At 38.2% G+C, this 15,284-nt stretch overlaps 1 protein-coding gene across 1 annotated transcript in view; it reads left to right on the plus strand.

Annotated features, from left to right (window-relative positions):
* lhfpl3 (LHFPL tetraspan subfamily member 3) overlaps positions 1 to 15,284 on the plus strand; it is a 53,721-nt gene that overhangs the window by 27,314 nt on the left and 11,123 nt on the right. Inside the window, exons 3-4 of the mRNA XM_076722688.1 lie at positions 7,783 to 8,013; positions 9,937 to 9,994. Of these exons, the coding sequence (XP_076578803.1) occupies positions 7,783 to 8,013; positions 9,937 to 9,959 (254 nt within the window). The 3' untranslated portion in view covers positions 9,960 to 9,994. The remainder of the gene's footprint in view (positions 1 to 7,782; positions 8,014 to 9,936; positions 9,995 to 15,284) is intronic.

Below are 15,284 nucleotides of genomic sequence, written 5' to 3' on the forward strand. Positions count from 1 at the left end.
TCATAAAAGATCCTCGATCTTATAGATTTTATGGGCTGAGTGCACCACCAGTAACTCAAACGATGGCGTTTTTCTGACTCTTGACTTTCAGCACCTCATGCCCTGCGGTGCATGCTGTACATTAAGCTCCTCTTATTATTTCATGTAATTCATTGTGTTTGGGAGTAATTCTGTGATGTTGTCAACATTTATAGGCTGTTTCACCTGCCACACAGGTGATGGCTTCACTGTAAAAGATGCGTTCCAAGGCACACATATATTTTTTAAAATCCAAATATCATCTAAACGAGAAGAAACGACCATTAAAGTGTGTCGCAGGTTCTTCGCCCATATTATTTCTCCATTTTGTCTAATTCAGTGTATCATGCCACATGTGAGGCGTGCAGCCTGGGAGTGCAGCGACTTCAGAGCAGCCCATTAATCTGCCGTGCCAGCGGTCGATAGCGCAGACAAACACTGTGAATCAGTGGACCCACTGTAATACAAGAGGTGTTAATGAGGATGGGGGCTATGCGGCAAGTTTCATGTTGCAAATCATGCTCCCTTTCCTCTGCCTTATCTGTCAACACACACACACACACACATACACGCTCTCTCAGCTCAGTCCTCTGAGGAGCGGCAGGGATCAGGCCAGGGGGGTGGAGACAGAGAGGACATGGTATTTTGTCCTCATACCTTCTTGCAGCTGCCAGTTTCGGCCCCAATTAACTCCCATTAATATAATTTGCCGTGGTCCACCTTGATGCTGAGGCACAGTGCATACAGCAGGAGCTCGCTGTCTGTGTCTCCAGCACACCACCACATGTAACCACACTCACACACCTGCACTCACACTCCTTCAATCACCGTGACGTTTAAAGGAACATGAATTGCACCAAGTTGACAGCTACAGCTGGGGCTGTGAAATGCACCATAATGAGTGGCTTGCTGTGTGTGCACGCGCATGCATGTGGGTGTGTGTGTGTGTGTGTAATAGCATGTGGCAATTGGACACAGAGGTCTAGATTATGACACCTCCTCCTCTGATTGTTCCCAGTGTCGCTGCCAACAGCTGTCAGCTGGGAGCCCTCACGGAGAGAAGTGTGTGTTTAGCATGTGTGTGTTGACGTGTGTGTGTTTAAGAGAGAGAAGTGAAGGGCATTCAAAATCATTAAGGGGGTGTTTGAGAAACTTTTTAACAGCAAACTTTATTCTGACCTCAACATGGAAGAATATGAATAAATAATCAGATGGTTCAAGTGTAATGATACTGCAGTAATGAAACGCTCCACATTCGCAGTCCACACAGCTGAAGCTATCAGTTAATCTATAAAATATCGCAAAATACTGAAAAATGCCCAGACACTCCAAAAACAAAAGATATGAAAGTAGAACAAAACACTGTTAATCTAAAATAGTGTTTTGTATGAAAACTAATTTGTTACTGTTGAGGAATCCAGAATATTTCCTTTCTTTTCAAAGCTGACTTGACCAAAGAGAGAAATATGGCTGACAAGGAGTCAGAGTGTCTCATTGGCCTCCTCTTGCCTCTGTGGTGGAGAGTTCTCAGGAGTCCGCTGTGAATTTTAGCTCATTACCACCCTCCTCCTGCGGAGCTGGAGTAAACCGCGCTGAACGAGGCCTTCAAGTTCTGAAGACCGTTTCTGAACAGCTCCATTTTTCAGTCGACCCAAATCACTCGCAGCGTTGAACGTTACAAACCAGAGATCACTCGTCTGTTCTCTGCCCGCGAGTCCAAATGTTATCCCGAGCTTTTGGGTTGTACGATTTGAAAACATCACTCATTTGAAGACTCGAAATGAGCTGACATGATTCCCCGTCTGCGGGTTTCATAATATCTTTCATTATTTATGGCAGGGATTGTGTGCAGGCTGCTGCGTTCCCTCTGCGGTGAGAGCGGCTGCGGGGATGTTGAGACGAGGAGAATTTATTTATCAGGAAATGAAGAGGCTGACCCCGTTGGCTTCGCACTTTTGTTGCTGCACGTTACGCTGCCGCTGCATGCCATTTGTGGGATTGTTTGTAGCTGCACGACATTTCTGAGCAAGCCTACAAACAAAAAACAATTCTGCCGAAGATAAAAGATTGCCCTCAGCCCACTTTAGAGACATTTGGATGGAGTTTTGGGGATAGAAAAGAGTTCTGTTTGAGCTCCTTCAGCTTTGCTGATAACAACAGAAAAAAATGAAATTACATGTCTGCTGAAGCTAAAAGATTAGATTGCAAACAGGAAAAAAGTGTTTTTGCAGGATTCGTTTATGTATTGAAGATAGCAGCTAAAAGGATGATGATGAGATCAGCCAGCGAGAAGAACTGGGATTTACATTTCATTTCTTTTGTACTTTTTATGCAAAAGCATGCAGAGACTGAGGAGTGCATATTTAGCTTTGGGTAGACATACACTCTGCTTTTGTGGCATCAAACCTGCACCTACTGGAAGCTAAACAGTGAACCAGAACAGCACAGAGATGGACATCTTCAGGCATTCAGATGAGACTCACAAAGACAAACCTGGCGTCTCTTTGATCTCCTGTGTCTCTCTTTGACTCCAGCTCTGTGGGAGATTTAAGATTTGCCGTTGAGACAGCATGAGGTTCAACTCATTCTATTAATATTACAGCTGAAAAGCCTGCAGGAGCAGGTTGTTTACACAGGAGAGAACTGTGTGCACTGTACCAAATCCTCCAATATGCTGAAAAGAAATCTACACTAATATACTGCGGAAGACATATTTAAAGTTTAGTGTTTCGTTTCCTCCAGCTCAGAAGAATCAGACGTTAAAATTAAGATCCTTACATGGTAGATTTTAAGCAGCTCCATTTATACTTTAAAGGACATTTTGAGGGTTTATTGGTTTGCCGGAGCTTTACACATATTAAGCAGTCCTGCGAATGCACCAAAATAGTCGCCCCAGCCTTGTTGACAATCACTTTTTCACTTTGTGCAGAGACACAGCAAATATTTTCTTGTGAATTTCACACATCACAGCCTCAGTTGCTCTCTTTCCAGCTTTGTTGTGGTGCCACAGAGTTTGGCTGTATGTGCAAATTTGTGCCCAAAATTATGTCTTGATCATATAAAAACAGAAGACGAAGAGCCATGCTAGCGTGACGTCTCTCTGAGGCTGTACTTGGCTTTGAGCTAAATGCTAACATTAGCATGCCAATATTCTGATGTTTAGCGGGTAAAATGTTCACCATGTTCACCATCTTAGTTTAGCATGTTTACTAATTAAAGACAAAGTGCTGCTTTGCAAGTATATATTGAGATTTTGGCCTGAATTACATGAATTCATCCTCAGGGGAACATGAATCACAGCACGTGATTTCATGGCAATCCATCCAGCAGTTGTTGAGATATTTCAGTTTTTGGAAAACAGACTTATTAGAATATTTGCCCCTGAGTCATAATTAGAGTACTGATTGTTGTAGCACTGCTGGTCTGTGTCTGTCCTCTCGTGTTCCATCTAATATAATATTCAATCGTAAATCATCATCTGTATGAGTGCAGCATGTCAGTACATGTGTGGAAGTGGTGTCGCTTGGTTTTTGTCTCTGTATATATTTTTATTTGGACCCTAGAAAGAATAACCAAGCAGTCCTGGAAAAGAACCAAAACCTCTTTTCACTGTCAACACAGAAACACCAAATGTTTCCTTGTGAATTTCACAGATTACATTCTGCTTTCTTTTGAGCTCTGCTGTGGCGGCGAGGGGTTTGGCACGGTGGATTTGGCGAATTTGGCCCGGAAATTGTTGATGTCATGATCACAGGCTGACTCTAAGTGGGTTTGGAAGATAATGTAATACAGTCACAGGGATCTGAATCATAGGCCATGCAAAACAACTATGCACCTGCACAAAAGGCATCAGTGAGTCAAAAAAATACATTTGCGATAGTAAACATGTTGAGTCTAATAAGATTAATATGAAGAAATGTATTTACAACACGCTACTGTTTAAACTGCTTTTCCCCCTTTGCTCTGAGAAAATTACTCTCCAAATTCAGGAAGGCTGCAGGAAAGTCAATAGACTCAGTGCCTCCTGGGAAATGTAGGCGTAGAATATGGATTAGAGTGCTTTTACATCAATACTGGTTATTATTACGGTAGCTTGTAGCTGCTGTTAATGGTACAATGAGAGTGAGAGAGTTACTTTCAAGACATGAGCAGCCTTGACTCACCCAGACACCCTGTGCTCATCCTGTGCCTCTATCACAGACTGGAAATAAAGATCTCTGTGTCACTACTGTACCGTCACCTCTCATTAAGGTGGCCACAAAGAGAGCAAGGGGGTGGGGGGGGGGGGGGGCTGGGGGCAGGTGAGATAAGAAAGGGGAGTGAAGGGAGGGAGGGAGCAACATGAGTCTCTGACATTTCCGGAGATTATACGTTTGCTTAATCTGCTGGCAGCTCACGTTAGTGTGCTAACCTGATGCACACACATACACACACCTTTGTGTTTCTACAGTCCTGAGGACCCTGAATGCAGCAGTGGAATCTAACTAGGTGAATTTACTCCACACTAAAGGGCGAATTTGAGTCTGCCGCTTTCTGCCTTAAAGCATATTGTACTTCTTCCTCCACTTTAGCGTCTGTGACAGCTTTGGTTACTAGTTGCTTTATACATTTTGCATGCAACACACACAAAAAGCTTGTAAAATGTGATGTTTTGTTATAAATTACAGCACTCAAATTGCCCAACAAGTGCAGCTGAAACAATTACTCAATTGATCAGTTGACAAAAATGGGCAATTTATCTTTGATAACTTTCATTTTTCTTGCAAAAAAAGTGCTTTTCTCTTTAAATGTTTTCATTTCCTTTGAATAATTTTCAGGTTTGGACATTTGGTTGGACAAAACAACATTATGAAGGTGAATTTTTTACAAGCCAAACAATTAATTGAAAAATAATCAGCACATTTAATCATAATGAAAATAATTATTAGTTGCAGTCCTCCATAAAACAGTTAGGAAATTACTTGCCTCAAAACTGCAACAGTAAAATCCTGCATTTGTATTAATGCATGAGTAATAATAATTTAATGATATAGTGTATTTCAGGCACAGCAGCCATTTTTCTGCATGGATGACTTTTACTTTCAACACTTGTAGTACATTTTCCTGATTATACTTACACACTTTTACTTCGTACAGGCTACTTTCACAATGTGGTATTAGTACTTTTACTTGTAAAGGATCTGAGTACGATATACTTTCTCCACCAGTGCCTGAAGTACATATTGAACTCTCTTGTCGTGGCTCAGAAGTGCTTTTTGTTGCGGGAGCATGCTTTCATTCCTATGACTGCTTAGTACTGCTTTCATAATTCCACAGTTTTTAATCAAACTTCATTTGCACTTTAAAGGCTTAAAAAATTATCTCATTCCACTCTGTCTGACAGTATCATGTATATTCTCTACCAGCTTGTTCCAATTCTTCATTTGAAGCTTTAAAATGTTGAAATATTTATACCCAAGACTCTTACATGGCTGCACTATTCCATCGAAATATTCCAGGAAATATTCTAGATATCCTGAGCATCATCTTCTACACATTTCCCCCCAAAACGCAGCTTCACACAAGCCGAGCTGTTATCTTTGGAAACTTTGGGATCCTCAGTTGAATTTAAAGTAAAGTTCTGTGCATTTCTTGGCTGCACAGTGTGAGTTTATAAGAACTGGCCCACTGAGGGTCAGGGAAATGGATTTTTATCACAGTAGATACAGAATCTCTTTAAGGTGGAAGTCTTAACCCCTAAACATAAAAAAAACACATCCTCGCTCTCCTTATCTAAAACTCAAACGACATTCAAACTTAGCTTTTGGCAGAATTGTCAACAAATAAAAAGAGACCTCTCAGACTCGTAAATCCTTTGGACCGGCTGAGTGTGAATGTGAAAACAGCTCCCCGCTGCCAGCAGAAGTGTTGGTCGATGACTCTGCTCTCTAACAGCTCAGTCGGTCATTGTCAGCCGTGCAGCAGACGGCTAATGAAGACAGCGCGGCTCACCACATGGTGCTGTGACATGTGGTAACAGATTCTCGCTCTTTCTGCACCGCTGTCACCTCCCTTCCTTGTCCTCCATTAGTTCTTCTTCTCTTTCTCTTTTCTCTGCGGTCTCTAACTTCCAGATGTTGTTCTCTTTTCTGTTTTGCTCTCGTTGTGGTTCCCAGCTTGTTTTGTTTACTCTCACAGCTGTGTCACATTAACTCAAACACCTCTTCATCAACCCCACTGTCATGTTCCAGATACGCTCGTATGAGTGGACCGTGAATAGGATCTTATTTAACACTGTTCGTTATACAAAAGTTGAAATTGTTGCAATACTTTTGTTGACTCAAATAATTGAATTGTCAATGTTTGGGTGATTGTAGTCTAATTCGCATCCATAATACGACCACTTAGAGTTGGATGTTCCAACCATTTATCCATTAGACTACTTTGCTAACTATTACCACTGTTTATTCATAACATTTAGCTAACGATTTCAACTGTTTGTCTATTATTTTTAGTTATATCAACTGTTTACTCATTACTTTATGCTATTTAAGCATGACTTTTAGCTAACTGTATCAACTAAATCCATTAATTTTAGCTAACTAGCCAACTTCAACTATTTTCATGACTTTTAGCAAACTGTATCAACTGTTTACTCATCACGTCTTTGCTATTTCAGTATTACTTTTAGCCAACTAGCCTATTTAAACTATTATCATTACTTTTAGCTAACTGTATCAACTGTTACTCATTATTTTTAGCTAAACAGTTTATCGAATACTTTTAAAACAAACTAATTTAACATTTCCCATTATTTTCAGCTAACTAGCCTGTTTAAACTATTCATTACTTTTGACTAAGAGTTTTATTCATTACTTTTAGCGATCTATTTTAACATGTTAGCCAATATTTTTACAGAGAAGTAGTTAAACTTCATTATATTTAGCCATTTATTCATTACTTCTTGCTGATTATTTTATCCATTTTTTCAGTACTTTTAGCTAACCTGTACAACTATCTGTAAATTTTAGCAAACTAAACAGTTAATCCATTACTTTCAGATTAATTTCGTGTTTTTTTTACGTATCTATTCAACCATTTATCGATTACTTCTGGCAAATGAAGCTTATTTCATCTTTTGTTGCTAATTTCTCAAACACTTTCAAGTGCAATACGAGGTGTTGTATCATTGACTCAGGCTGATGGACAGCCTATGACTTATTGCAAATTCAGCATCAGTCCAGTTTGTAATCCTGTTTCACTTTTGCATTTATTTTCCTACTTAAGGCAAACCCTGGATACATACACTTTTTGTCTCAATCAATAGTTGAGTTAGTTGAATTAATTCGTTGAGCTTTCCATGTAGTGTAACTGCAGAATCACAGTATGTGTGCACACTCCTTTCATGTGTCTTAACACCATTTGCACTTAGATTAGTAAGCCATAATCATCATAAATCAAATTACAATGAACAATATTTATGGTGGAATATTATCCTGGTTCTTCTTGGAGTTCTGTGTGCTTATAAGATTTAGATCCTCTGTTAATACAGCCTGTATGAATTAGCATTTCATTAACCATACTTCAAGCTTAAGTGTAAATAAAAGCCATCTCACACCTCCCCTCAGCACGCTGTTTTTACACTGAACACTGTACACACTGTTACTCTTCTACATGTTTTATAGGTTTAGGTTTACAGAGAACATCAAATCCAACATAAAGTCCTCTCTTGGTAGCCAGTTAAGCCCTTAAACACTAACCCATCTTTCTCTCTTCCTGATCCAGGTACATGTCTGATTCTGGGCTGCATGATCTACCCAGATGGCTGGGACAGCGACGAGGTGAAGAGGATGTGTGGCGAGCAGACGGATAAGTACACTCTGGGGGCCTGCTCGGTGCGCTGGGCCTACATCCTCGCCATCATGGGCATCATGGACGCTCTCATCCTCTCCTTCCTGGCCTTCGTCTTGGGAAACCGTCAGGACAGTCTGATGTCTGAGGAGCTGCTGGGAGACAGTAAGAGGATAATACCTTCCTGACTCTTTGGGTAGACACAGGCAGCGCATGTTAGGGAAATCGTACAGCACATTGTTGGATTTGGCTAATGCTCTTGCGACTGAATGGGAGCAAATCCCTGCAAAGAGCAAAATCCCTCATATTCCATTTACATTTTGGAGATATCATAATCAAATGTGGGTCTAATGTCCAAGGGTCCACATACTTTTGTCCATGCTGCGTAGCAGAGGTGGGAACAATTCATTGTTCCTCAAGTCACAGCTTTGTTTCTCAAGTCTTAACGAGGCTATTTTCACCATCAATGAATCTGTTAATTGTTCTTTCTCTTAGTCTTGTTTTGACTATAACATCATGAAAATGAGAACAAAAATGTCATCAAAAGCTCCCGAAGCCATCTTACAAATGTATTTTTTGGTCTGAGGAATAATTTAAAAACCCAAAGGGATTCAGACAGAAAAGCTGCAGTAATGATGCTTGATCAACGGATCAAAGATTTCATTAAGAAGTGTGGAAATAAGTGACAAATTCTATGTATTTTGCTGACTTTTCTCTCATCTTTGCTTTTTAATTGTGAGATACTGGATTTTTTACCACTTCAGGCTTCTAACAGGTGTTCAAATGAATTAACCTGAGAGGGAAACAGAGCTAAATGCTAAAAATCAGCGACAGCTGTAACACTTTCTTCACCAGGTTTGTCTCCATTTCTTTCTCAAAAGGGGAAAGACCAAAAGAGTAATAGTACATTCTGTACTTTTCAAAACCCATTTCATGGTGATTCATGGAGAGCTTTAAAAGAGACACTTTGGTAATACCAAAAAAAAAGAAAGAAAAAAAGCTGTTGTGCAATTACACCTGAAATGAGATCCAGGCTATTTTCAAAATAAAACAAAGCAAGTGCTGCTAACCTTATTAGAAAATCAATTTGAACGCTTGCCTGACTGTCTGCTCCGTGCATGTGGCAGCCAGTCCAGCCAAGGTTTTATTCCATTCTGGCTTGGGGAGCGTATTATAAGTCTTTTAAATCATGACGCTCAAGTCCAAGAAAAGTCAAAGTGAGCTTCAAGTCTTGTTTTTTGTCTGAGGACATTACATCCACACCTCCAAGTTTTCCTGCTTAATTGGCTTTCCCATGCTCAAGTTATTAATTTGCATGAATTAAATGGATGGTGTCTACCACCTGCTCGGCTGCTTTTGCTTGCTTCTCTTACCAATGAGGTTTTTCTTTCCTGATTGGGCGAGATGACAACTGCACTCTGAACCAAAGAGAATGATTTAAACAGTGAGGAGGCAGGAAGAAGAGGAGAATACAGATGAAGGAGGACGGAGATGAAAAGCAATGAGAGAAGAGGCAGGGAGGGAGAGAAAGATGGGTGACTGAGAGGAAGAATGCACCAATAGCAAGGGTTAATTGAAGCCTGGGGATGCTGGACAGAGTCATGAATTACTAATGGCTGTTTACACAGCTTGCTGCCAGCCTGTCTAAATGAATCACAGCCACCCTATCAGCCGGGACACAGTTGCCTGTTAGCTCGTATAAGCAAAAAGACTGGAAGGAAGAAGCCATTATCAACCGGAGAGACCGGAGAGGAAGGACAAGAGAGAGGGAGAGAGAGAGAGATGGGGATAATGAGGCGAGGAGGAGGAGGAGGAGAGAGAAAGAGCAGCAGATGTATGTGAAATATGAGAGTGAAAGTGAAAAGTTTGGGGATTCATCAAACAAAATATGAGGTTTAAATGTAATGTTTTCTCGTCTTGTCACTCAGGAGGATGGATAGTGACACCTGTCCACATTAGAAACATCTGGGGGGCGCTTTAACTCACCAGCTGTAGTTGGTTGAGAGGAGAGGGTTTAGGTCATGCTGCCACCTGCTGATTAAAAATGAATACTCCATACTGAACTGGTTTCTGTCTGTTTCTCCGCAGAGAGCGGCAATAACGCCATATAACATCTGTTAATGGTAAAGCAGTCACACAGACGCAGGTAAGCTTCATGTCTGAGTTCAATGTCTGTAACGTCAGTCTTTAACTTGATGTTACCACTGTGCCTCTCAAGCAAAAATCCTGAATTTTCTTAAAATTGTTCCTGTCATGACACACTTTACATCCAGTTTTCCCCCTTTGTTTCCTTAAGAAATCCCTAAAAACTTTGTTCCAGATCTCATGTATTTTTCTGAAAATTGGGGAAAATTATTTCCGGTTATCATTTACTGATAGTTGACACTAAACGATCATAGGTTTCATAGGTACATAGGTTCGTAGGTTTCATAGGGTTCATAGGTTTCATAGGTACATAGGTTCGTAGGTTTCATAGCGTTCATAGGTTTCATAGGTACATAGGTTCGTAGGTTTCATAGGGTTCATAAGTTTCATAGGTTTCATAGGGTTCATAGGTTTCATAGGTACATAGGTTCATAGGTTCATAGGGTTCATAGGTATATAGGTTTCATAGGTTTCATAGGTACATAGGTTCATAGGTTTCATAGGTTCATAGGTTTCATCGGTTTCATAGGTTCATAGGTTTCATAGGTACATAGGTTCATAGGTTTCATAGGTTCAGAGGTTCATAGGTTTCATAGGTATATAGGTTCATAGATTTTATAGGTTTCATAGATTTCATAGGTACATAGGTTCATATGTTTCATAGGTTCATAGGTTTCATAGGTTCATAGTTTCATAGGTTTCATAGGTTCATAGGTTTCATAGGTTCATATGATTCATAGGTACATAGGTTCATAGATTTCATAGATTTCATAGGTACATAGGTTCATATGTTTTTTAGGTTCATAGGTTCATAGATTTGATAGGTTTCATAGATTTCATAGGTACATAGGTTCATAGGTTTCATAGGTTCATAGGTTTCATAGGTTCATAAGTTTCATATGTACATAGGTTCATAGGTTTCATAGTTTCATAGGTTACATAGGTTCATAGGTTTCATAGGTACATAGGTTTCATAGGTTCATAGGTTTCATAGGTTTTATAGGTACATAGGTTACATAGGTTCATAGGTTTCATAGTTTCATAGGTTCATAGGTTTCATAGGTACATAGGTTCGTAGGTTCATAGGTTTCATAGGTTTCATAGGTTCATAGGTTTCATAGGTTCATAGGTTCATATGTTTTATAGGTTTCATAGGTACATAGGTTCGTAGGTCCATAGGGTTCATAGGTACATAGGTTTCATAGGTTTCATAGGTACATAGGTTCATAGGTTTCATGGGTTCATATGTTTCATAGGTTCATAGGTTTCATAGTTTCTTAGGTTTCATAGGTTTCATAGTTTCATAGGTTACATAGGTTCATAGGTTACATAGGTTCATAGGTTTCATAGGTTTCATAGGTTCATATGTTTCATAGGTTCATAGGTTCACAGGTTTCATAGGTTCATAGGTTTCATAGGTTCATAGGTTCATAGTTTCATAGGTTTCATATGTTTCATAGGTTCATATGATTCATAGGTTTCATAGGTTTCATAGGTACATAGGTTCATAGGTTTCATAGGTTCATATGTTTCATAGGTTTTATAGGTTCATAGGTTACATAGGTTCATAGGTTTCATAGTTTCATAGGTTCATAGGTTTCATAGGTACATAGGTTCATAGGTTTCATAGGTTTCATAGGTTCATAGGTTTCATAGGTACATAGGTTCATAGGTTTCATAGGTTCATATATTTCATAGGTTTTATAGGTTCATAGGTTTCATAGGTTCATAGGTTTCATAGGTACATAGGTTCATAGGTTTCATAGGTTTCATGGGTTCATTGGTTTCATAGGTACATAGGTTTCATTGGTTCATATGTTTCATAGGTTTCATTGGTACATAGGTTCATAGGTTTCATAGGTTACATAGGTTTCATGGTTTCATAGGTACATAGGTTTCATTGGTTCATATGTTTCATAGGTTTCATAGGTTCATAGGTTTCATTGGTACATAGGTTCATAGGTTTCATAGGTTTCATAGGTTCACAGGTTTCATAGGTACATAGGTTCATAGGTTTCATAGGTTCATAGGTTTCATAGGTTCATAGGTTCATAGGTTTCATAGGTACATAGGTTCATAGGTTTCATAGGTTTCATAGGTTCATAGGTTACATAGGTTCATAGGTTTCATAGTTTCATAGGTTCATAGGTTTCATAGGTGCATAGGTTCATAGGTTCATAGGTTTCATAGGTACATAGGTTCATAGGTTTCATAGGTTCAGAGGTTCATATGTTTTATAGGTTTCATAGGTACATAGGTTCGTAGGTCCATAGGTTTCATAGGTGCATAGGTTCATAGGTTTCATAGGTTCATAGGTTCATATGTTTTATAGGTTTCATAGGTACATAGGTTTCATAGGTTCATAGGTTTCATAGGTACATAGGTTCATAGGTTTCATAGGTTTCATGGGTACATAGGTTCATAGGTTTCATATGTTTCATAGGTTCATAGGTTTCATAGGTTCATAGGTTTCATAGTTTCATAGTTTCATAGGTTTCATAGATTTCATAGGTACATAGGTTCATATGTTTTTTAGGTTTATAGGTTTCATAGGTTCACAGGTTTCATAGGTTTATAGGTTTCATAGGTTCATAGGTTTCATAGTTTCATAGTTTCATAGGTTTCATATGTTTCATAGGTTCATATGATTCATAGGTTTCATAGGTTTCATAGGTACATAGGTTCATAGATTTCATAGGTTTCATAGGTACATAGGTTCATATGTTTTTTAGGTTCATAGGTTTCATAGGTTCATATGTTTCATAGGTTTTATAGGTTCATAGGTTTCATAGGTACATAGGTTCATAGGTTTCATAGGTTCATATGTTTCATAGGTACATAGGTTCATAGGTTTCATAGGTTCATATATTTCATAGGTTTTATAGGTTCATAGGTTTCATAGGTTCATAGGTTCATAGGTTTCATAGGTACATAGGTTCATAGGTTTCATGGGTACATAGGTTCATAGGTTTCATAGTTTCTTAGGTTTCATAGGTTCACAGGTTTCATAGGTTCATAGGTTTCATAGGTTCATAGTTTCATAGGTTTCATAGGTTCATAGTTTCATAGGTTTCATAGGTTTCATAGATTTCATAGGAACATAGGTTCATATGTTTTTTAGGTTCATAGGTTTCATAGGTTCATATGTTTCATAGGTTTTATAGGTTCATAGGTTACATAGGTTCATAGGTTTCATAGGTTCATAGGTTTCATAGGTTCATATGATTCATAGGTTTCATAGGTACATAGGTTCATAAATTTCATAGGTTTCATAGATTTCATAGGTACATAGGTTCATATGTTTTTTAGGTTCATAGGTTCACATGTTTCATAGGTTTTATAGGTTCATAGGTTTCATAGGTTCATAGGTTCATATGTTTCATAGGTTCATAGGTTTCATAGGTTCATAGGTTTCATAGATTTCATAGGTACATAGGTTCATATGTTTCATAGGTTTCATGGGTACATAGGTTCATAGGTTTCATAGGTTCATATGTTTCATAGGTTCATAGGTTTCATAGGTTCATAGGTTTCATAGATTTCATAGGTACATAGGTTCATAGGTTTCATAGGTTTCATGGGTACATAGGTTCATAGGTTTCATAGGTTCATATGTTTCATAGGTTCATAGGTTCATAGGTTTCATAGTTTCATAGTTTCATAGGTTTCATAGATTTCATAGGTACATAGGTTCATATGTTTTTTAGGTTTATAGGTTTCATAGGTTCATATGTTTCATAGGTTTCATAGGTTCATAGGTTTCATAGGTTCATAGGTTTCATAGGTACATAGGTTCATAGGTTTCATAGGTTCATATATTTCATAGGTTTTATAGGTTCATAGGTTCATAGGTTTCATAGGTTCATAGGTTCATATGTTTCATAGGTTCATAGGTTTCATAGGTTCATAGGTTTCATAGATTTCATAGGTACATAGGTTCATATGTTTTTTAGGTTCATATGTTTCATAGGTACATAGGTTCATAGGTTTCATGGGTTCATAGGTTCATATGTTTTATAGGTTTCATAGGTACATAGGTTTCATAGGTTCATAGGTTTCATAGGTACATAGGTTCATAGGTTTCATAGGTTTCATGGGTACATAGGTTCATAGGTTTCATATGTTTCATAGGTTCATAGGTTTCATAGGTTCATAGGTTTCATAGTTTCATAGTTTCATAGGTTTCATAGATTTCATAGGTACATAGGTTCATATGTTTTTTAGGTTTATAGGTTTCATAGGTTCACAGGTTTCATAGGTTTATAGGTTTCATAGGTTCATAGGTTTCATAGTTTCATAGTTTCATAGGTTTCATATGTTTCATAGGTTCATATGATTCATAGGTTTCATAGGTTTCATAGGTACATAGGTACATAGGTTCATAGATTTCATAGGTTTCATAGGTACATAGGTTCATATGTTTTTTAGGTTCATAGGTTTCATAGGTTCATATGTTTCATAGGTTTTATAGGTTCATAGGTTTCATAGGTACATAGGTTCATAGGTTTCATAGGTTCATATGTTTCATAGGTACATAGGTTCATAGGTTTCATAGGTTCATATATTTCATAGGTTTTATAGGTTCATAGGTTTCATAGGTTCATAGGTTCATAGGTTTCATAGGTACATAGGTTCATAGGTTTCATGGGTACATAGGTTCATAGGTTTCATAGTTTCTTAGGTTTCATAGGTTCACAGGTTTCATAGGTTCATAGGTTTCATAGGTTCATAGGTTCATAGGTTTCATAGGTTTCATAGATTTCATAGGAACATAGGTTCATATGTTTTTTAGGTTCATAGGTTTCATAGGTTCATATGTTTCATAGGTTTTATAGGTTCATAGGTTACATAGGTTCATAGGTTTCATAGGTTCATAGGTTTCATAGGTTCATATGATTCATAGGTTTCATAGGTACATAGGTTCATAAATTTCATAGGTTTCATAGATTTCATAGGTACATAGGTTCATATGTTTTTTAGGTTCATAGGTTCACATGTTTCATAGGTTTTATAGGTTCATAGGTTTCATAGGTTCATAGGTTCATATGTTTCATAGGTTCATAGGTTTCATAGGTTCATAGGTTTCATAGATTTCATAGGTACATAGGTTCATATGTTTCATAGGTTTCATGGGTACATAGGTTCATAGGTTTCATAGGTTCATATGTTTCAGAGGTTCATAGGTTTCATAGGTTCATAGGTTTCATAGATTTCATAGGTACATAGGTTCATAGGTTTCATAGGTTTCATGGGTACATAGGTTCATAGGTTTCATAGGTTCATATGTTTCA

This window comes from Chaetodon auriga, chromosome 22 (genome assembly GCF_051107435.1).
Source record: "Chaetodon auriga isolate fChaAug3 chromosome 22, fChaAug3.hap1, whole genome shotgun sequence".
Taxonomy (NCBI): domain Eukaryota; kingdom Metazoa; phylum Chordata; class Actinopteri; order Chaetodontiformes; family Chaetodontidae; genus Chaetodon; species Chaetodon auriga.